This window comes from Pipistrellus kuhlii, unplaced genomic scaffold (assembly GCF_014108245.1).
Source record: "Pipistrellus kuhlii isolate mPipKuh1 unplaced genomic scaffold, mPipKuh1.p scaffold_m20_p_2, whole genome shotgun sequence".
Taxonomy (NCBI): domain Eukaryota; kingdom Metazoa; phylum Chordata; class Mammalia; order Chiroptera; family Vespertilionidae; genus Pipistrellus; species Pipistrellus kuhlii.
In genome coordinates this window covers 8,205,748-8,229,563 of record NW_023425515.1, presented here as the reverse complement: position 1 = coordinate 8,229,563, position 23,816 = coordinate 8,205,748, and the positions used below count along the sequence as shown (strand labels likewise).

General features: G+C 43.9%; 1 protein-coding gene across 7 annotated transcripts in view; it reads right to left on the bottom strand.

Annotated features, from left to right (window-relative positions):
- Positions 1-23,816, bottom strand: part of LOC118724175 (amyloid beta precursor protein) — a 213,970-nt gene that overhangs the window by 2,251 nt on the left and 187,903 nt on the right. For 4 of the 7 annotated variants that reach the window (XM_036447151.2, XM_036447152.2, XM_036447147.2 and 1 more), the window contains 4 exons: positions 21,512-21,733; positions 16,479-16,532; positions 10,455-10,555; positions 6,542-6,688 (listed from right to left, as the gene is read on the bottom strand). In XM_036447151.2, the coding sequence (XP_036303044.1) occupies positions 6,542-6,688; positions 10,455-10,555; positions 16,479-16,532; positions 21,512-21,733 (524 nt within the window). The remainder of the gene's footprint in view (positions 1-6,541; positions 6,689-10,454; positions 10,556-16,478; positions 16,533-21,511; positions 21,734-23,816) is intronic. The other 3 variants (XM_036447153.2, XM_036447148.2, XM_036447150.2) reach the window with 1 other exon arrangement.

The following is a 23,816-nucleotide window of genomic DNA, read 5'->3' as shown; positions in this document are numbered from 1 at the left end:
AAAGCAGCGTATTTCCAAAGAAACGTTAGGATGCAGTGTGCGGAAGATTTTGTTCTTTTTTCCAAAGGCATCTTTTTATTCTGCACACGATGGAATTGGGGCCCCTACCTGATTTCCAGAAGATGGCAAGCCCATTCCCTGAACACTGCGCAGCGACACCAGCTCCTCTGTGGGGTCCCCACCGCAGACACAGTCAGTCTGGCCTGGTTCTGACCCCACGCTGCTGTCCCATCGCCCCTCAACGAAGCAAAAAGCCCAGGGCACTTGTGCTGGCGCTAAGACACCTGTCTAGGGATGGAGCTTAACAGGACGCTGTGACTAGACCACACTGTCTGATGAATGCTTTAGCCTAAGAGACGGGTGCAGCCACGATGGAAAAACAGTGTGGAGGCTCCTCCATAAAGTGAAAATAGAGCAACCGCATGACCAGCAGCTCCACTTCCGGGTATTTATCTGAAGGAAACGAATTCACAAAGCCAAAATGATATATGCACCCCCATGTTCACCGCAGCACTTCAGTATCAACAGCCAAGACATGAAAACAATGAAATGAATGAATAGCAAAAATGAGGTGCACACACACACTCAATTATTCAACCATGAAAAAGAAGGAAATCCTGCCATTTTCAGCAGCATGGATGGCCCTTGAGGGCATTATGCAAATTGAAGTCAGATTGAGAAAGACAAAAACTGGGTGATATTAATTACATGTGGAATCTAAACTCAGAGACAGAGAACAGTTGGTGGTTGCCAGAGGCAGGAGATTGGTGAAAATGGATGTAGAATACAAATTTCCAGTTATAAAGTCAGTCAGTCATGGGATGTAATGTCAGCATGGTGACTATAGTTAATAATGGAATTGGACATTTGAAAGTTCATAAAAGAGGAGGTCTTAGAAGTTCTCATCACAAGGAAAAAAACCTGTAACTATAGCCCCAGCTGGTCTGGTTCAGTGGATAGAATATCGGCTTGAGGACTGAAGGGTCTCAGGTTCGATTCTAGCCAAGGGCACATGCTGGGTTGCAGGCTCGATTTCCTGTGGGGGGCGTGCAGGAGGCAGCCAATCAATGATTCTCTCTCATTATTGATGATTTTACCTCTCCCTCTCCCTTCATCTCTGAAATCAATAAAAATATAAAACAAAACAAAACAAAACCATAACTATATGAGGTGATGGATGTTGACTAAACTTACTGTGGTACTCATTTCACAATATATCCATGTATCAACTCATCATGTTATGTACCTAAAACTGTTACGTTCTATGTCCATTATGCCTCAGTAAAATTGAAAAAAAAAAATAAAAAAAAAAAAATATGTGTCAATATTCTCTGCCTTCCCCATGGTCTCCAAGTGACCCTCAGAGGACACTGTTTGAACGGATTCTCAGTGTCCCTGTCCCCTTAGGGGGAATATCACAAATGTTTTCCCATTTGTGGCAGCATGCTGTTCAAACTTGGGCATCTCTTTGCTCTGGGCCACCTCTGACCTGAAGCTTCAAAGAATGCCGAGGTTTAACACACACACACCACCTTGATCTGCCAGTGCTGCCACGTTTCCAGGTGCAGAGAGAAGCATCACGCTGCTCCACTGCTGAAATGGAGAGCTGCCCGTCCCCTGGAAATACTGAGTCCCCATGTGTATGGATAAGCCTACCTACCACTAAAGGGAGGAGCGTGAGGTGTGGGTGAGCCTTCCTCTCCAGCAGGGCTCAGCCACCTGTCACTCACAGCTGAATGGCAGTGTGCGGGGACCCCCATGGAAGGCCAGCCCACTGCGACCCTAAGCAGACAGGGCCTCTGCACCAGCACTTTAGTATTAGGTCCCTTGCCTAGCTGGTGTGGCTCAGTGGTTGAGCATTGATTGACCTATGAACCAGGAGGTCATGGTCTGATTCCCGATCAGGACACATGCCTGGGTTGCAGGCTCAATCCCCAGAAGGGGGCATGCAGGAGGCAGCCAATCAATGACTCTCATCATTGATGTTTTTATCCCTTTCTCCCTCTCCCTCTGAAATATATATCACTAGGTCCCTTAAAGCCGAGAAAGAGCGATAGAACAATGACATCAGGGACAGAAGCCCCATCCGCCCACCGAGCAGGGACAGCTATCGCTAGCTGAGATGACACCACACACGTACACACTCTGAAGAGTCCCTTTGACTTTTTAGTTAGATGGCAGCAGTGATATCTGCAGCCACCGACATATGACATTATATAAATCTAAGCTGTGCATGTTAACTTGATACATGTATACGCTGCAATATGACTGCCATTGTGGCGATAATTAGTGCCTCTATCACCTTAGAATTATCTTTATTTTTAGTGGTTGGAATAATTATATCTTACTCTCTTTGCAAATTTGATGATTACAATATTGCCTACATTCACTTTACTGTGTATTAGATCTCCAGGGCTGTTTTACTACTCTTTACAAATGTGTACCCTTCAACAGTATCTGTCCTAGTAGTTCATAGGTCGACGCTCAATCACTGAGTCACACCAGCCTTTAGTGGGGGTCTGTCCCCGACCCCCACAAAAGGCAAGGTCTCCATTTCGGGGGAGGAGTGGAAAAAGCTATGATATATATTGAGTGGCCAGATTATTAGAGGCCTGGTGCATGAATTTGCGCATGGCCAGGTGGAGGGGACAATTTGCATATTAGCCTTTCATTATATAGGATATACACTGAGTGGCCAGATTATTATGCGTTCAGAGATCATAATAATCTGGCCACTCAGAGTATATTTTTAAGTATCCACCGTCCATTGACACCTGTGTAGGAAAGTCCCACCTACTAGTAAAGAGAACCAGGGGTCAGTGGGCTTTGCCGGACCGATTTCAGTAGGAGTCACAGTGGATAATTCAGCTGAAGCCAGGCTCCTCAACCACCAAAGAAGGGGGTCCGATGGGGAAGCAGTGTACCAGAGGACCATGGTGCCACTGCTTGAGGCGCAAATAAAGCACACTCATCTCCCCGGGAAGCCGTGGTTAATGGCTCGCAGAATGACTGCTTGGCCTATGGCTAAGCAAATCATTAAATCAATGTTTACTGCTTATCCGTTAACAACAAAAACTAGCGGCTGCTCATTTCCAGCGGGGAACAGCTCTATTAATAATAATACTAGGCTCGTTTTCATTTCCCAGTGCCATCATCGCCTGTCGGGATCTTTCCCCCTAAGAATGAGAGATGTCCTGGAGACCAATGCCTTCGCCATGGTTTCTTCGTGCACTGACGGTGGGAAGCCCAGTTGGGCTGTCCCCACTAGATCCCAGTCAGTCCAACTGCAACTACTCATCTACTCCTCTTCGTTCTTTGTGAAGTAGGATCAGTCGCTAATGAAGCAGGTTAACCAGAGCTGGGCATGAAACTTGTTTCCAGGTCCTTGAGTGTGAGAGTATGCTGAGACGGACAGCAAACGTTTGTAGAATCACTTCCCTTGAGGGTAGACTCAGTGGGCCAGGTGAGATAGGCAGGGCTGCAGGTCTTTGTCCAAGTTCTACCACCCCAGCTAGCTGTAACTTTCCTAAGCATAGGGATGGTGGGCACCCCTTGGCTGAAGTTGTGATCCAGCACTGCTTTACCCAGCTCAGCAAGGAGCTTGACAATGCATTTCTTCAGAAACACAAATCAAGGCGGGATACTCACTCTAGAGAGGTTTCTAGTTGCTCTCAGAAAGCTAGCAAGATGAGTATCAAGAGAAGAGCTGCATAACCGCCCTCCCTATAATTTTGTCCCTTGAAGGATGCCTCTTGACTTAAAAATTATTTCCTTCTTTCCAGAATCTGTGTTGAAGTGTCAACTTCTCTGATATTTCAAACCCAAGGATGGTAACCAAAAGAAACATTCCATGTAGGCAGCTGTGAAGTAGACTTACGGAATACCGGAGATGATTCTTACGTGTCTGACTCAGACAGGAAAATGTAACACTCAGGTTCCCAGCCTCCTATTGGGAAAGCCAGTTTTCCTGGGTCTGGGGTGGGGTCAGGGGTGTGTCCTTTCAAGTAGGTACCTGGTCAGTCCCTGGCATAACCATGGCAGACAGCCCCTGCGCCAGTGTCCTTCTCCGCCCAGCATCCTTAGCTCTGTTAAGGGCTGAATTGTACCTCCCATACCCATACATTAAAGTCCTAACCCTTGGTACCCCATAATCTGATTATATTAGGGGCAGGGTCTCTAAAGAGGTAACTGAGGTTCAATGAGATCATTAGTGTAAGCCCTAGTCCAGTAATATGGCATCTTTGTGAGAAGAGGAGGTCAGGACACAGACACACACAGAGGGAAGAAGAGGTGAAGGTGTAGACGAGCTGTCTATGAGACCTTGATCTGAGATGGCCAGCCTCCAGCTCGTGAGAAAGTACATTTCTGTGGTTGGAGCCCTCAGTGTGCTTTGCCATGGCAGCCCGAGCAAACGAGCACAGCAGGCCCCCAATCCATGGTGTCTTCTTACAAAGCGGAGGAGATGCCAAACAAGAGAAACGTGACTCTTGTTTCTATCAATTAGCCTATTGGTAAAATTGATTTTGTTATACGTTGTTTACACTATCGATGCATTAAGTGAGGACTTACTGTATGTGGCCTCTGGCATCAGAGACAGGCACTTGGATTAAAAGAAAGCTGCCTCTTGGATCGATTTATCAGTCCAAGGCAATTAAAACACAATTACATTAGGCAAATGTAAAAAGGTTTTGAATTACTCAAGTATGAACAAACTTTTATTTGACCATTTGCCCACACTTGGAATTAAAATGAAAAACAAAACTGTTTTGAGTACAAGTGAGGTAAACCAATGCTAGTAACAATGTTATCTTGGACTGTTTCATAGGACACAAGCTCAGAAATCCTACTAAGAAAGAGCAATAGATCAAACTCGATGATGCCGTCACTGCTGATTTCAAGTGCTCATACTCCAGTTTGCTGACCACTCAGTTCTTTTACATTTTGCTACCTGTTCCCTGGACTCATTCATTTGTTTCTCTGCTCTTTAGCACATCTGTACCCATATTCACAGAGGAAATAAGACTCAAAACCAATTTTCATCAGTAGCTACTATAAACAAGTAGCCTGGAGATGTTAGGGGCTGTGACAGTGAGGTGTCTGGCTTTGCCACAAATTTCATATATTTAGACTGCTCCTGCTCCCCCATAATCAAGAATGGTTGGGAGCATGTTTCCTTGGGTTTGGTGAGAAATTTAATTCACTGGGGAAGACCTGGACATTTCTCTGAAGGAAAAGCCAATGAAGAGGAGGTGGGAAAATGTATCCTTTGACCTTGGCCCTACTTAGCTTGACATTGAGCAAGCATTTCTGTTTGGGTCTCTTTTCTCATCTACAAAATGAGAAGATCAGTTTGATTCATTGCTGAGATCTCTTTCGGCTCTAAAAATCTGACTTCTCCAGATGGATTAATTCGCTGTCTCGAATTGTTTTCTAAGAAATCATATGTACCACAAGTGTCCCCCCCCCTCCCCCAACTATATTTGAAAAGCATAAAAAGAAGTTATTTGTAAATGTTATTTCTCAATAATTTATATCATAGGTTTAAGAAATCATACTTGAATCTTGCAGCTTACTCTAGTTTGTTGGTATAACCACTACCTGCTGTGCTATACACAGCCGTGTCAGTCACAGACTGGCGTGTGGGGAGAAACAGTCTCAAGGACATAACTGCAGTAACATTGACTGTCACTGGTGGGTCTTCTCTCTGCCTGCTGACATCTTGAATAACCATGTATGTTCTGCTCAGCTGTCTGGTATGACATGATTTAAAAAAATATATACATACATTTTTATTGATTTCGGAGAGGAAGGGAGAGGGACAGAGAGATAGAAACATCAATGAGAGAGAATAATTGATCAGCTGACTCCTGTACGCCCCACACTGGGGATCGAGCCCCCAACCTGGGCATGTACCCTGACCAGGAATCAAACCATGACCTCCTGGTTCATAGGTCGACACTCAATCCCTGAGCCATGCCAGCTGGGCATGACATAACTCTCTGCAAAACTTTAGAGGTAAGACTCTTTACTGATAATTATTATTTACTACTACCTGGTTTTAGTTAGAGGTCAGACTATTTAAGAAACACACAAAAAGTCTGGGAATAAATGTGTTTAGATTTTTTTTTTTTTTTTTTTGAGGAGAGCAGCCTTGTAGTTCCTTTATTCGATTTTAAGTTCTACCACATTTTTTTCTTTCTTTTAACATTGGAGGTGATCACAATTTTCTATGACAGGCGTTATGATTAAGAGTTTGCTATTTCAATACGAATGATGAGAAGTTGATGTAGCCGCACAACCTCAATGCCTCAACAGTTCCTATGTTGGAATGAATAAAGACCAAAGCAAGAAAGGAGCTGAAACTTTAGAGCTCTATGCAGGGATATATATATATATATATATATATATATATATATATATATATATTTTTTTTTTTTTTTTTAAAGACAAATACTTGGATCACCCTTAGTCTAATGCCAAGCAAAAACAGCCCCTTGCAGTCTCTAACTCCCACTTGCAAACACGCAGCCCGTGTACTTACCTCCACCACACCATGATGGATGGACGTGTACTGCTTCTTCTTCAGCATCACCAAGGTGATGACAATCACTGTTGCTATGACAACGCCGCCCACCATGAGGCCAATGATTGCTCCTTTGTTGGAACCCACATCTTCTGCAAAGAACACCTTGAAAAACAAATCAAGAAAAGGCGGGATAACTGCACAAGACATTTTGATGAGGTATACGGACAGTTTTAGAATTATTCCATGTTTCTCATGTTATAAGTTTGAATTGCTGGTCCCACCATTTTTTTGGTGCATGCTTGGAACAAAAAAATCACCCGTTCTATTTACTAAGAATGACATCTCTAGTCTATAGATAGAATGATGGACAACAGGTGGCTTTCCCAGGTCTAGCAAGCCTACTTTCACCCCACCTGTCCTCAGAGAAGCAAGAAAACAAGCCGAGAGGACCCTGGAGCCCTCTGGCCGGTGGAATATTCGCTGGGAGGTGGGACAGCAGCTTGGCTCGATCAAAAGCTGTATAGTTATGAGTCGTGATTATAAAAGGAGGTCAGCATTTTCCTAGTCACAGCAGGTTTAAAACGGGGAGCCTTGGTGCATGACAACTACGCCTTAGGTACTTTCCCAACCCGCAGATGTCCTCATTTCTTCAGCACAGCGATTTTCACCTGGGGTGCTACGGCACACTGGGGGCCCCCCAAAATTTAAAACACACAACACCTGATTAGTCAGAGGCACCGACCTCTTTCCCCTTCGATTGTCAAATAAAAAAATGACAACAGCTAATACAACAATAGCTGTCCAATGTGAAGGGTCAAATTATACCTGTTTCTTTTTTTTCTTTTTTTGTCAGATCGGCAAAAAATGTAACCTATATTTTGATGTGCCACAGAATTTTCATCGTTTATGTGCCCCATGAGATGAAAAAAGTTGAAAATCACCACCTTAGATGAACACCAATACACAGGAATAAGCATTCCAAAACAAAGGAGTTAAACAGAAGAAAAAGGACATATTGTCAGCCACTTTTAGCCATGATGATTCAGTAGGACACTAATTAACCTTGTTTTTAAAAGACAGTTGTTTCAAAGGGAAATAATGTGCAGGAATTTTAATAGTCACAATAATTCATACTTCCTTACTACATTGTCTCCAGAAACACAACTAAGATTGTTGCTGTTTATTTGGATCAAATATTGGGTCTAGTAATAATTAATGTCGTTTTTAAACATTCGTTTAAAATCTTGCTTGGCGTTGACTTGTATTGACATAACCTTCAAACACGTGGTATCTATAGAACGTGTGAAGTGCAATTAACAAGTTTTGCTTGAAAAAGTTTGTGTTTGGTTTGGTTTTTGTTGCAAAACTAGGGCTCAGAAGATGGCGGATGAAGAGCATATTCGGCACTGCATGCTTTACGAGTTCCAATTAGGAAGAAAAGCAAGTGAGGCTGCAAAAAACATCTGTGGTGCTCTTGGTCAAGATGCAGTTAGCGCCAGAAAATGCCAGCGTTGGTTTGAGAAATTTCGCGAGGGAAACTTTTCGTTAGATGACAAGAGTGGTCGAGGCCATGTGTCCAATTTTGATCAGGAAGCTCTTCAAGCTCTTTTGGTGCAAAATCCTCAAATTACCCAACAAGAGCTTGCGACAACTTTAAATTGTTCACAAAAAACAATTTCCAATCAATTGCGTGCACTTGGCAAAGTCCAAAAGTTTGGAAAATGGGTTCCTCATGAGTTGACCGACAACAACCGTAATCAAAGAGTCACAATTTGCAGTTCGCTCCTCTCTCGTCAAAACTGTTTGCCATTTTTAGAGCAAATTTTTACTGGAGATGAAAAATGGGTGCTGTATGTTAATTTGAAAAGGCGGCCTCAATGGTTGGACAAAAATGAGGCTCTGCAGCCCACGCCAAAACCTGACTTGCATGTGAAAAAAGTGATGTTGTGTGTTTGGTGGAATTTTAAAGGAATTCTTCATTATGAACTTTTACCATCTAACCAAACCATTACAAGTGCAGTGTATAGTGCCCAATTGGAAAGGTTAGCCCAAGCTTTAAGAGAAAAAGAACCCGCGCTGATTAATTGGAAGGGCGTAATTCTTCACCACGATAACGCACGACTGCATACTGCAAGAATCACTGCTGAAAAACTGCGCCAGTTGGAATGGGAAGTTCTCCCTCAACCTGCATATTCTCCTGATATTGCCCCTTACGATTACCATTTGTTTCATTCTTTGCAAAACTTTCTTCTTGGAAAAAAATTTAATAATGAAGAATGCCTCAAAAATGCATTGACCGAATTTTTTGCATCAAAATCACAAGAATTTTACAACAGAGGGATTAAAATGCTTCCTGAGCGTTGGGCACAAGTAGTAGAAAACAACGGCAACTATATTGTTGATTAAATTTTGTTGTATTGTTTAAATAAATTCGATTTAAAAAAGTATTAGATAACGACATTAATTATTACTAGATTTCATATACTGGTAGAAAGAATTTGGAGGTCATTGTGAAGAAGAAATTTAGTCAGTACGATAAACTTATTGTATTACACTCCTTCCTACTGTTTATAAAGCAGGCCATTCTTCCTCAAATTTAACTACTTGAATGGAATTATAAGAACTGCAACCTGTATCATCTTTTTAAAAAATATATATATTTTATTGATTTTTGTTTTTATGGAGAGGAAGAGAGAGGGATAGAGTTAGAAACATCGATGAGAGAGAAACATCGATCAGCTTCCTCCTGCACACTCCCTACTGGGTATGTGCCCACAACCAAAGTACATGCCCCAGGAATTGAACCTGGGACCCTTTAGTCTGCAGGCCAATCCTCTATCCACTAAGCAAAAGGGCGCAACTTATATCATCTTGTTGTATAATGATCTCATGCTGGGTCATGTGGCCTAATGACTACTAAACATATTTCACATTTGCTATAAAATTTAATGAAAATAATTCCCTAAATATTGTTTTTATTTCATCTCAAGGACAGTAAAATGACTGATTTCCATAATGAAAACTAACAGCCTAGCAATCTTAAAGAGGCAAGACAATATACAGCCAATTTCTATGCGTTTTACTCCTGGTCTATTTGCAACAAAATTAGCAGCTGCTCATAAATATTCCACCCTCCTCAGGAATTTGCTCGCTCAACATTATTGATAAAAAGCAAATCATTAATTAGCTAGTGACACAAGGACGAAGTAATCAGGAATAAAGGCATGTCTGGCCATCTCCCTGTGTCTTTAAGAAAATACTGTAATTTTGTAATATTCATCCCACTAATTACAGGGCATTATCTTATCAAGGAGTTCAGTAGAGGGAGCTGATCCTCCTAATTGCTGCCGCCGCCATTCATCACTGTCGCATTACAGGAGTCGCAGCCGGTGTAATTGCAGCAACCGACTTTTATGACAATGGCACCAGAAGAGGCAAGCCCCACATTCATCCCCAGCTCTGAGCCCCACCAGCTCCAACTCTGCAGCAGCTCCCCATTTTTCTTTTAGTCTCTTTCACATCGGCCAGATGAAGAATGCCCCCGATTCTAGAATCACTATTTTGATTGACTTGCCAATGAAAACCACGCTCCAAAAAGCTTCCTCTTCCCCAAATTATGGGAGCTAAAATGCAAATCTGAATCTCAAGTCAGTTTCTAGATGGGTTCCAATTATTTAGAGTGAAAAGTCAAGGCATAAACAATATATTAAAGGCATTTCTTTGGGAGTTTAAGAGTTGGATTTATAAATTTTATTTGTGAATATTGGAAAGAGAGATTTCCACTGAGCCAAACCGGTTTTGGCTTTACTTGTGTTCTTAATCTTTTTTTTTTTTTTTTTTTTTTTTTTTTTTAACTGGATCAATGCACAAGAGCTGATACATCATTTGGCGAGATAGAGGGGAGGAAGAGGCCAGTTATCCTACGTACCAGTTTCTGATGATGAACTTCATATCCCGAGTCATGGCGGAACTCCGCGTCCATCTTCACCTCCGAAATCTCTTCCGTCTTGATGTTGGTCAGTCCCGAACCTGCGGCACCATAAGCGTGACACCATCATTAAAACACGCACACAAGTCCATGCATTTTCTCTATGAACAGCCACTCTACAACACCGAACCCTTTCTAGGCCTGAAGCTGGAGAAAATGAGTGACTTCTTTCAAGAAAAATGGTCTCTCTATAAATCCTTAACCACCACCTATTTTAAACAAAACAATTTTTTTAAAGATTAAAGAAATCTGAAGTTAGAGCTTTGACTACCTTTAAGAATATGGGAAAACCAGAAGTTTAGCGCTAGCTGGGGGTTTGCAAGGTTTCTAGAATAGGCTGGTTTGTTTTAGGGGCTTCTCGGTTGGCGTATTGCATGTGTTTTTACATGTGCTCATAGTCCTTCAGAAAAAAAATAAATAATAAAAGCCTTTAAAAATGAACATTAATTACCTGGTAGAACAAAACTGCCCCTTTGAAGCTTTTTGGTTCCGTCAACCAATAAATTATGTTCCTGGATCTATGCAGTGAGGCCTTGTAAAAATGCTATCATTTATTTAGTTAAGCGATTTAGTCAGAGATACGGAATGTAATTGGCTCGCGGGCTGAATAAAGAGCGGCAGCACATAATCTTTGAAAATGCTCCTTTGCGGCTGCCTTCCTTCTCTACAAATTGCTATGACTCTCCCACCGACGGTCACAATGGGTTTCATTTTTCCAATAATAATAATTGGAAGCTTAAAAACAAAAATGCAAAGTCATTTTTTTTTTCAAGCAAATAGAAGAAAGTACAAAGCATGAGTTTCTACACTGGAGTATTTCACTATCAAAAATTAGAATGAAAAGGGCTTTTAAAATCATGTCCTCTCGGGTGTCCCCAGCCAAGGGCTAACTCTCGGCTCCTGCCTGAACAGAGGGCGAATATATCAGTTTGCTTCCGTTTTAAGACAGAATGGCCTTTCTTACATCACCCCCAAATCAGTTTGTTGTAAGTTCTTTGTTCAGCACGTGACAAGCCCAGCCCTGTCTTCTGCTTTACAGCCTTGAACAGACCAGATGCCGATGGAGAGCCAATGGGTCCTGCTGCTTCTCCTCTAACTCCACCTACACATTCCTAGTCCCTTCAGCTCCCATGGGACCCAGGCTCTTGTCTGTGTTCAGTCCCTCTCTCCACCTTGTCTGGAGGCCCTGTGAAACGCATCACACACCTCGCTGGAACAGAAGAGCACAGTGTCCCGGCATCTGACCCTCTGTCTAGCAGCTCAGACTATGAAGGCACAGAGGATAACTATCTGCACCAGACCTCTGGAACCCACGCTGGCTATGACCAATCACCCATTTCTTGCCCAGTTGCTCACAGTTTCCATTTCACAGGCTGTCTGGATGGACAGACTCAAGATCGATCTCAATCTATGGCTGGTTTGGAGATGATAACACCCCTATCTTTCCCTTCTGCTTGTCGGAACTACATTTTCTTATTTCTACTTTCCCAGTCTTCTCCTGCTCTCCAGTCTCCACAAGGATCATGGAGAATGGCTCTGTGAGTGCACGTTCAGTTTCCCTTAGTCTGCAGTTTGTCTGGGCCAGAATGATTTGAAGTTGGGCAGAGATGGGCGACAGTGTTAAAATAGATCCAAGAATCTGTTGGCACTTCTCTCTTGGACTTGCTTCTAAATGAATAAAATATGGTGACAGTGATGGTGGGTGACTTCTGAGGGTAGGTCGTAAAAGACTTTGCAGCTTCCTTTTTATTCTTTCTCTTGGTCTGGGAAAGCCAGCTACCACGTTGTGAGGACATGCAAGCAGCCTTATGAAAAGGTTCACCTGGTGGGGTACTGAGGTCTCCTGTCCACAGCCGTGTGGGGGAGCTATTCCGGAAACAGACCCACCAGTCCCAGTCACGCATCAGTCCTCAGGTGACTACAGCACTGGCAGATGTCACCATGCAATCCCATGAGAGACCCTGAGCTAGAAGCACCAGCTGAACCCTGCTTAATATCCTGAGCATTACAGGCATTGTAAGAAACTCAATGCTTGTTACTTTTAAGTGGCTAAGTCATGGGACTATTTGTTACACAGCAGTAGATACCAATACAAGGGACTAGTGGTTCTCCATCCTTATTTATTTTCTTGCTTTAAAATTATTAGCACTTTCTTCTAAGTTTCACCTGATTTGGCCTTAATATTTTTGACACTAATTTTTATTGGGCCGTGACACTAATACTTTTTTATCCTTATTGGCTGTATATTTTTATCTTTCCACAAGCACTTTTAAATCTGAGATCTTTGTAAATCCATAGTGATTCCTTTACACCTCATCCTTTTTTTTTTCTTCCTGTCACTAGGGTATAGCAATGAAATAGTAAATATTATACTTCTGAGATTTTTAGAAAAGTCTTTTAAATAGTTTTTCTTTTAGATCTGTGAGACCAAATAATCACATCAAAAAATGAGTTAAAAAAAATGTGCCCCTCACTCAAAAATTTAAAAGCCCATATTTTTTCTCAAAGAATACCAAGAATACTTTTGTTAGTAAAAAATAAAAATAAAAATTCAATTTCCTCTGTCAAATCAGAACAACAGATGATTATAGCACAATAGTTGAAGAGAGTTTCAGCACAAAGAGCTCTTGCTAGTTCATTTTTGCACAGCATTTATGATCATCTAGTGAAAAGACTTTCTGTACATTAAGCACATCTCACTAAAAGGGGAGAAAAGTTAATAAGCTTGCACATATGCAATACCAGTGACAGGAAGTTGACCCTGCATGGGCAGAGTTCAATACATCGCAGGGACCTCTGTTTATAGGATCCACAATTGCATCTTCTGGGTTGTGCTGATTTCATTTTACACCCTGGGGTGACTCCAGGTTTCTAAGTCCTGGCCAGTGAGGAGAGTCTGTGTGCATTTGAGGGAGAAAAGGCACAGCCTTCATGACACCTCTCACGTGGCCTGGGATCAAGGACAGAGAAGGGTGGCAATAAATTACAGTGGAGAGGCTCTCTTTCCGCCCCTGTGAAGAGGCTGCTAATGTATTTTTCTCCTTTATTCTGGTCAAATGGTGTAATTTGTCCTCCGGAGTCTATTTTTTTCACTGGAAATAAGCCACAGGGAGTAGCTGTAATGGCCACGAGGCTCAAAAATCACCACTGTGCTCACTACCTGACTCCACATTCTAGAAGTTACAGTGCCCTGGTATTGTAGTTCAGATGTGAGAGGCAAGGAGAGGTCATTTTCCTCAGCTGTGATTATACAAAGACCCTTTATTACTTGTTTCAGAGTGATAACAGTGACTGTTCAAACACAATGACCTGATATGACAACCCCGGGTGAAGGTTTCTAAGTTTGGAAAAATCTAAACATATAATTTGGTGCCTTAGACTCAAGCATGCAGTCTTATCAAGTGTGGTGAGGGAAGAAACAAAACAAATGCTACAAAACATGGGAGAAACTGGTTCAGATGCTCACAGACTCACTACAAGTATAAAAATACTAGAGGCCCGGTTCATGCGTGGGTAGGGCCCCTAGGCCTGGCCAGCAATCAGGGCCGATTGGTGTCTTCCAGCTGCCAACTGGGGCCTTCCTTCCCCTGGCTGCTGGCTGCCGAATGGCAGCCAGAGCATTCCTTCATTCTATGCTATCCCCTGGTGGTCAGAGCATGCCATAGTGCGCGGTCAAACTCCCGGTTGGTTGAACTCCTGAGGACAATTTGCATATTAGCCTTTTATTATATAGGATAGTACACCTATGTCATTATGTATTTCCAGCAAATACCACTATTCATACACATGCCTTAACTAGAATCTTCCTCACTTCTTCTCTGAGCATCCTTTCCAACCCATGACCTTCTTCTATTGGGGGAACCCAAGCCATACGCTGTGTAAGAAAGGCAGCTTGGCCTAAGCTGTGCCCTCCTCTTTGCCAATGGACGTGCCTCAGATTGTTCAAACCCTTCCCAGACCTCACCTCCAGCAACTGCCTGGTTAGCACACCCTTTGTTAGTGCCGCACCTGCTCACATCACAGACTTACTTCCTGGTTCACCCTGTATGTTCTGTGTATCCCTGCCTTTCTAACTCCCTCTCATCTTTCTGAATGCACAAACTGTGTGCACCTCTCCGATTCCATTCTAAGCAGGGAACTTATTTGATTTCCTTTGACCCTCCATGGCAGTTAGGGTATTGATCTTTGTGAAATATCGAAATGAACTATGGCTATTGTTACAACAAAGATGTTACGTAGACCTTCTTTCCATCTATATATTACTTCTAATTATTCTCTAGCTCTTCCTTAAAAGCAGAATGTTTTTGTTTGACAATGTATGGAAAAGCTTTATTCGTGTCAGATTTTTCTTTAAGAAAAGAAAAATCATTTGACTTTGGTGGATATTTCAATAGGAACATATCAGCCCAGCATGCCCAAGGTAAGGCCTACATAAAATCTAATTCACATTTTAATGTTTGTAGATGAAAAGCATCTCTTCCTTTAAAAAATAAAGCAGGAAATGCCTTGAAAAAAAAAATAGGCCCAAGGCAAATGGCCAACAGGGGCTGGTCTCGGTTGCGGTTAGAATGAAACTGACCCTCAGCCTTGGCCCCACCCGTAGGCGGAACAGGATGGAGGGCCGATTGCTGGCTCCCTGACATTCACGTGCGTGGGACCCGCAATAAGGAAGAGATTAAGGGAGCCGGAGCTGTGTCTGACTTACTCTAATTCAAGTCCCTCTGAGAAGCCCTGCAGACGGAGATTCATCAAACCAACGAGATTAGCTGTCAAGATGTCACTCCCCTGTCCCTGCTGTCCTGTGCGTCACAGTGCAGAGGCACGAAAGATGCCATAAGTCAGACTTGGAGTCCTCCGGGACTGTGGTGGGGACAGAAGTGGCCCGAGCCTGTGAGAGGGGCAGAGCGTGCTCCTGGCCCCACGGCTGACTCTATCTGGACCTGGGACCTCTGTGTGCTAACATCTTCCACGAGGCTAGTTTCCTGTCCCGTAATTATGCACAGGGACATTAGGAGGCTAAGGAACAAAATAAACACGCAAAGGCGTGCATTGATAGGCGTAAACTCTCCCCAGGACACACAGGTCTGCCCATTCAGTAACTTCTCTCTTCTTTCTGAGGCTTTGACAGCACTGTTTAGGCTCAGTTGGGTGAGGCTGAGGGTGGCATGACCAGCAGGCATGCTCCTGCTGTGGTGTGACATGATTTTTTTTTTTTTTTGTGTGACATGATTCTTAAAACTCAGCTTGAGACACAGACATAGACCAAATGCAGAGCAAAGAGTGAAAAACTGTTCCTGCTCAGTGCTCGGGGAACTAAGAAAAAAGTGTCTGTTTTCGGTGTGAATGTGATGTGAAGGAGCATGAGAAAGGAAGGGCTTGTATGCAGACTTCTGCACATTCAGCCCTTGTGCATGCATTTTAGCCACTCACTGAGAATGAGCCTACACAATCCACAAAGGGGGACATGCAAACCTTTCTGGGTTATGGAGATACCCCAGTTCTGGTCTTTTTAGAAAGTCAGGTCTCCCGAGGGACTGGCTGGCGTCTGAGCCCAGTTCAGTGAGCACAGACTCATCCCGGTTCCCGAGAGGAAAGCATGATGACACATTCATCGCAGCAGCCAACTCGCCCCCAGGGAGGGCCTGCATGTGCATGGATTTCCATCCCAGACGGGCCCTGATAGCATCCTCTCCACTTAAAAATGATTTAGAAAAAGTTGGAAGGCCTCCCTTTTATTGTTTGAGAAGGAAAGCTCAGAAAGAAAGAAAAAAAATGTAAGAAATGAAGCCTAAGGAAAAGCAAAGGGGAATTTTAAAAAGTTTGGTTTCCACGCCGTTTCCAACCCTGTCTCTCAACACCAGCATTTCAGAGAGGCTAGTAACGCAGAAAGGGGCGGCGACTGCTCAAGCTCAAGCTCCAGCCCCAGCGGAAGAAGCTGAGGGGCAGCGGGGCCCCGGGCGGTACCTGGTCGAGTGGTCAGTCCTCGGTCGGCAGCAGGGCGGGCATCAACAGGCTCGACTGGGCGCAGGAAGCAAGAGACACGGAAAGCAAACGAGACAAATCGAGATGGTAAGTCGAGGCTCCTGAACACAGAGCAGGCAGGAGCATGTGCAATACACAAGTTATCCAACAAGGAGCAGCTGGCAGAGAACCACAGCGAGTTAATCTTGAGCCCCAGGAGCGGGCGGGGGACCCCTCTCAAAGGCTTCTGGCTCCTGGTGCCAGGCCCACCCCTTGGTATTCTCACAAAAGCATTGAACATCACAGAGAAGCTGGAGGAGGGGTGTGGGTTTTCCTCTCAGAGTTTACAGCCAGTATCTTGTGTGTGTGTGTGTTTTATGAGAAATAAGATATATTATACCCAGCCCAGCGGAAAATCTTAAAATACCTCCTTTTACCACTGCCCAATCTTATCTCATTTTACAGTTAACTACAAAGGACTCCGTCCCATCTCCAGGGGAAATGCAAACATGAACTTATCGGGAGAGAAAGGTTTCCCCACATCACCTGCCCTGGAGCGAATCATATCTGTTCCCAGTGTGAGGGGAAGAGAGAGAAACCAGGGAGTAAGCCAGCCTGTCTCTGTCTCTCTGAGAAAGCCGGTCTCCACGGAGGAGGTGACGTGCCGGGGACATGTGTGAAAGGCGGGCATTTCCTCCCGTGTCTGTTGGCTCGCACAATTCCTCCTGTGCCAGACAGAGCTCTGGGTCCGGCCCAAAGGCAACAGCGCAGGCGGCACAAGGGTGCCCGCCATTGTTTGCTGCTGGCTGCTGTTGCCAAAGTGCTTCTGATTCCCAGAAATGTGGACTTGAACTTAGACACATATGGGTCTTTGAAGAAAACAGGCAAGGGAGAGAAACAAAGCTTTCAGGATTAATAAATGGTAAAGGGGCAAAGGAAGTCGAGAGAGGGGGAATAAGGGTGGGAAGGTGAGGTGGGGTGAGCAAAGATGTCTGTGGATCAGCAGTTAAAGACCATACAGTCCAGCTGGGGTGGCTCAATGGTTGAGCATCGACCTAAACCAGGAGGTCAAGGTTTGATTCCCGGTCAGGGCATACACCCAGGTTGCAGGCTCAATCCCCAGTAGGGGGCATGCAGGAGGCAGCCTATCAATAATTCTCTCTCATCATTCATGTTATACCTCCTTCCCTCTCCCTTCCTCTCTGAAATAATATATATTATTTTATTATTTGGCACAAAATATATATTATTTTATTATGTGCCATATATATAAAATATATATTATTTTATATATATGGCACATCCCAGGCATGCAAGGAGGGATTATAAACGCAAATCGATTTTGGATGTCACACATCAGGAACACTGAGGGGAAAGAAAGTGACAGCATGCCAGGTCTTCAAAATATGAGAAAATCATGTTTCTGAGAATACTGAGACGTTTGGATGAATCCAAAGAGAAACGTGGTTTGGTGCTGTCTCCTGCCAACAGGGCATGGTAGAAAATGGACAACGAACGTGATCAGGGGCAAATGGCCCCTTCCGAGGCTGTTTCTTCCAATGTGAAATAAAAATAACAACATCTGCATTGCTAACTGCAGTGAGAAAGAACATTAAAACCTGCTTCTGAAACTCACAAATACTGTAAAGTCACGTTTACGAAATACCCGACGTATGAAATATTCTGTAACGACTGCTGCGGTGAGGAAAACTCATCTCTAGCACTTTATTTGAGTATCAGATGCACGTCCTTCTGTAACTCACAGATACACCTGAGCGATCTCGTTTCTCCACAGTTCATCTTTTCCCCTCGGCTGCAAGCACAGAGAGTCAGGGATTTTATTACTCCTCGTAAAACGGAGTTCACCGAAAGATTATTGTCCTTTCTGAGTGTCCTCACGGGGACCCCAGGCGGGGCTTCGGCGGAAGGCAAGAAGGCCCGAGAGCCCACTTGCCAAGCCAAGAAGTAACAGAGGGTTGAGCACATGGCTCAGGGTCTTCTGGGGGGGAGGGGGGGGGAGGAAGCAGCCGAGTCTGGGGTTTAAATGCAGCCCGAGCAGCTGGCCCAGGCTCAGGGTCCTCTTCAATGCCACCACTTATTTTCTGTGTGACCCCAGGCAAGCCACATTCTCCCTGATTCTCTGTGTGTCTCAAGTTCAATGCACAGACATGCGAAAGAGCTTTATCAATGGTCAAGCACCATTCCACCATTACTAAAGGCAGTGGTCGGCAAACTCATTAGTCAACAGAGCTGCAGTTTGCCGACCACTGACTTGAGGGAATATGAACAAGTATCAAGTGTGCAGAGAGAAGGTGTAACCACAGAAAACATTCATCAGTGATTTCTGGGTGAGGAGACCGCTCCTGTAAACTTTTTGAATGTGTAGGGTGTTATTTGCAAACAGTAATAAAACCTTTTCTCTTTTTTTAGGAAGATAAAACAATAATAGTGTTAGTGACTTAATTCCCCAGCCTGCTTTCGTAGTTTGGGACTGATTCAGTATAAATTAATATTGAAAAAATAAGTAACTCTTGTTTTCAGGGAGCAGACATCAAGACATTTAAAAAAAGATAATTATAGCATCATTGGGAATAAAACAGAACACACATCGATAAGACAGAGTACTGCATTCTTTCCCAATCTATGACAAACACTCTCTGGTTTTTCAAATGGACTATTCCTCATTAAGCCGGAAGGTGATATCGACAGGGTGTTCAAAACATTTTACATCGGCCGACCAGTCAATTAAAAACAAGAGACAGATCACCTTAAAGAGTTAAACAAGCAGAAATGTGTAAGTTCTCTGCCTTCAGCAGCTTGGAATCAGAGCCTTCCCTATAACAGGAGAGACACAGAATGGTTGAAATGCTGGGCCTTTTGAGTCCGTTAGTTCTGGCGTTGCTTGTCATAGACCAATTCTAAGCTGAATGCTGCCTCGCAGACCTCCCCACTCGGCCCAAGGTGATGCTGGAGTCGGGAGGAAGGCAGTTTTACACAGAGAGGCCTGGACAGGCTTAATGAAAGCCTTTATTAAATCTCAACTTCACCGCGGACGGTGATGTGCTCGTTGCTTTTTTTATGGCCAAGGAAAAGCAGAGCGGAGGGAACGCCACTTTGTGATGATATACTAGCACATTCCATCTTACAAGCCCTGCGGTGCCTCCTTGAGCACAGCCACGTGCTTTATGGATGTGTCTCAAACAAAGGAGCCGACTGCTGGCCACAGGGACTGGCTGGTGGCCCCTGCACTCCGCTGATCTTCCTGGCTGGCCAGCTCCAGCAATCTTGAGAAAGAACAAGCTCAAGTGCTATTAACAAAAACGCGTTCAGCTAGATGACTTCACAATCCACGAGGAAATCCTATTATAAACACCAGCTTCACTCCAGGTGAGCCGGTTCCCCTTTGCGGATTGGAAAACACACACAATAAAAGCCTCCCCAGGCAAATCGCAGCTGGCCGAAGAGCCTAAACTATTGGAAAGCTGTGTTTGTAATATGCTTATCTTTTTTTTTTCCCCCTTCAAAATAAATTTAAAAAATGCCCTGGTGTCTGACCCTCTCTCTGGACTTCATTGATTGTGCTTAGGAAAAAAAAAAAAACACACGCCTTTTTGGGGAAGTGTTTGAAGTGACGATGATAAGGACTGCAGGGACAATGGGAGGAAATCCTCTGAGAACCCTGGGTATTTTCAGTGGCACCCTGTGTGAGCACTTGTCTGTGAGATTACCAGGAAACGGCTCCGGAAAGGGCGAGGAGAGAGAGATGAGGACAGAAAGGGTTAAGATGTTAGCACTGGATCAGACTCATTAATCTTCAGGATATACTGTTTGGGCCATAGGATGGTTATCCTTGATACAAGCTGGCAAAACCTCTCTACTAAGATCCTGGTAGTACTTGGAAAAAAACAAAAACAAAAAAAAAAACCTACCACTAAACAGGCACTTTGTTAAGAGCTTTATCTAAGGTGACCAGACGTCCCGATTTTTAAGTATTTGTCTTGCGGCGTTTTAAAAAAGTCCCGATTTTTGCAAAAATCGGGACTTTTTTAAAACGCTATGGGACAAATTGTTAAATTGTTAAAAATTGGGACTGTCCCGCCAAAAGTGGGATGTCTGGTCACCTTAGGCCTTTACCTGCCATCTCATTTAATGATCACACCCTAACTTCAATTAACATTTCTATTTTTTTTTTTTTTCTTCACAGACTAGGAAACAGCAGGAGAGGCTCTGTAACTTACCCACAATACACAGCAGAACTGGAATTTAAAACTCTGACCTACTTCATTCAGAAGTGAGGGTTGAGGGGGGCGGGGAGCACTACCCTGTGGGATGGTGGGGGATGTAGAGGTGGTTTGGGTTGTCACTAGACTGGAGCACTGGTTGCTTTTAGTAGATAGGGACTGGGGATGCTAGATGCTGGGCACAGGGCAATGCCACGAATCAATTGTCCTGCGTCCCGAACAATTTCTTTCTTTTTCTTTTAAAAAAAAAAATATATTTTATTGATTTTTTTACAGAGAGGAAGGGAGAAAGTTAGAGAGCTAGAAACATCGATGAGAGAGGAACATCGATCAGCTGCCTCCTGCACACCCCACACTGGGGATGTACCTGCAACCAAGGTACATGCCCTTGACCGGAATCAAACCTAGGACCCTTGAGTCCACAGGCCGATGCTCTATCCACTGAGCCAAACTGGTTAGGGCCTATTGACATTCTTTGATCCTGAATTAATACAGAATTTCCACTCAAGTGGGTGCTAACTTCACTCTTTTGGACATTCCTTTTGTTCCAAATACAGAGCGGTGGTAAAGTATAAATAAAAAAAATAAAAAAAATAAAAAGACCTGGTTACTCTCACAAACAAAACCAAGGTCCATGTAGACTGGCAAGAGGTGAGTGAGAAAAGGACCCAGGACTGTGGGCAGAGAGAGCTGGGAGCATGGCTCTGAGGGTAAATTGTTCCTATCCCCCCTGCAGGACATCAGAGAGCTGTATAGACACAAACCAGAATGCTCTTGTTCCAACTGGCCCCTTACCTTCGTTTTCTGTGTTGGCTGGCACAGAGTCAACCCCAAAAGGGTGCCAGGGCTGGAGCTCGTCCAGGCTGAAATCTCCATTCACGGGCAGAAGCTCCACGGTGGTTTTGGTTTCGGTCAACGACGGCATGAGAGCATCGTTCCCGTAGCTGATCCTCGGCTCGCTGATCATGTTGGCCAAGACGTCATCCGAGTAGTTCTGCTCCTTCTGCAGCAGCTCATCTGAAACGGGACAAAGCCACAATCTCACTGAGAGCTGGGGGTTGGCACCATCATCCCCTCCACTTTACAGACACGGCAACGGAGGAACCTGGTAGTGAAGCCACTTGTGCAAAGTCTTAGCTAGCAAGTGCCCACGGTGGGATGTGAGCCCAGGGAGAATGGCTTAGGCTCGGGGTGATGCCCCTTCCAGTGGCGAATGACCTCCAGAGCCAACATGCTATTTTCTCCTCTGAACGCCTCTCCCAGTTAAACTATCATCACCGGACACCAACAGGGTGCTCTTGGGATGGGCTAGCCGTGGAGTTGTGGTCCTATGCCAGGACAAGCCAAAGGACATATACAGCCAGTGGATCCCTCGTCTTTCCCTGAACACATGCGATGACCAGAGTAGCCTAACAGCTGGGCAGCCTGCTCCATTGTCGAACAGCTCTCATAGTTTTGACTTGAACAAGTCTGTCTTCCCTAAAGGTTCCCCTGCTGCTGCTGCATGATGTTCTACGGTAGGGGTGTCGAACTCAATCAGAGAAGGGGCCAAAATCTAAAATCCAGCCTAAATCGTGGGCTGAATGGTTTACTGAACAGTCATAAACTGTCATTGTGATGGAAACGCAGCGGAGTGCAGTGATGACAGCGAGGTTCGGGCCACATTGCAAGGCCTGGCGGGACGGATTTGGCCCTTGGGCCTTGTGTTTGACACATGTGTTCTACGGTGACAGTAACAGGCCTCTTGCCCTCTGGCTGTGGCCTTGGACCCATGAAGGTCTGCTCCATCCTCCTCTTCCCGCTCTCCCAACGGGGGTCCTGTGATCTCGAAGCAAACATCCTGCCTTCATCCTCCCTCAGCTGCTTCTCTTTTCAAAAAATGCTACCAGGGACCCCTTAGTCAAAGGGACTAAACACATTCTACTTTAAGGAACATAATCGACTTGGCTGAAGTTCCTGTAGACTAGTGGAAACTTCCAAATCACACATTCCAGTATTGAAATGCATTTTTATAACTAGTGCTTTTAAATCAGGGCATCGCAAGAAAGTGAATCTCCTATTAGGTTGCCAAAGATTCACCAGGATTTCCTGTGCGACGTATTTAAAAAAAAAAATTACAGTCACAAATAGCACGTGTGCTATCAATATTAATCAGAATCTCATTTTCCAATCATCTCTCCATCAAGAGTTTACTGTATTATATATTTCAAATCAGTCAACGGTTACTATTTTTGTGGTAGAAAATAGATGCAGGATTTAAATTTGGTTTGTAATATTTTACTACCATTCTTCACCTTCTCTTTTACATTGACAGAAAAATTATCTGAAAAAAATAAAATTCTGTTCAAATATATCTATTTAAACAATTTCACAGAATAGAGTTAAAGCATGAGATTAATATCCTTGTAGGGAGCTGGTTTCTATTGCAAGCTATTATTTTAAGTGATAAAATCCCAAGCAAATTAGTCCCTTTGAAGTTTAATTTGAGTTATAACAGGGATCTGTTCACTGTGGACGCTTCTAAAATTCAGTGTTTGATGCGTGCAGTGATCGGTCCCACACAGATAAAAGGCTCCATTAGATTTCTCCCAACGTTTTCATGTCTCACAGAGTCACAGGTAATGGCCAATAACTTGGCCAGAGCTGGCTTTAATAAATTAAATGGGCACTTCTTTTATATAAATCTTACACTTGTGACTGTTAAACACGTAAAATACTAAAGAAGGACCTTCTAGAATGATTATTGGTGCTTCCACAGTTATGCCGAGACGGATAACCTTCATCAGAATCTGCTTTGGGCTCCATCCGGCATCATGTTGTTGTTGGTGCCTTTGTGGCATTATCATAACCTCCCCTCCTTCTCCAGTAGGATGTTAATGATATTATTGCGAGCCATTCTAGAGGAATAGAACCCGAGAAGGTGGGCAGAACCTCTATAGCTGGTCATCAGAAGCCCAGGTGACAATCAGAACTTGCCATTGACTATGGTGCGGTGAATGGGGGTGGCGGGTGGGGGAGCAGTCTTGTGGGCCTGAGCCCTTAACCTAGTATTAGTGGGAATAATACTATCTCCAGACAGATAGTGTCAGAATTGGGTTGA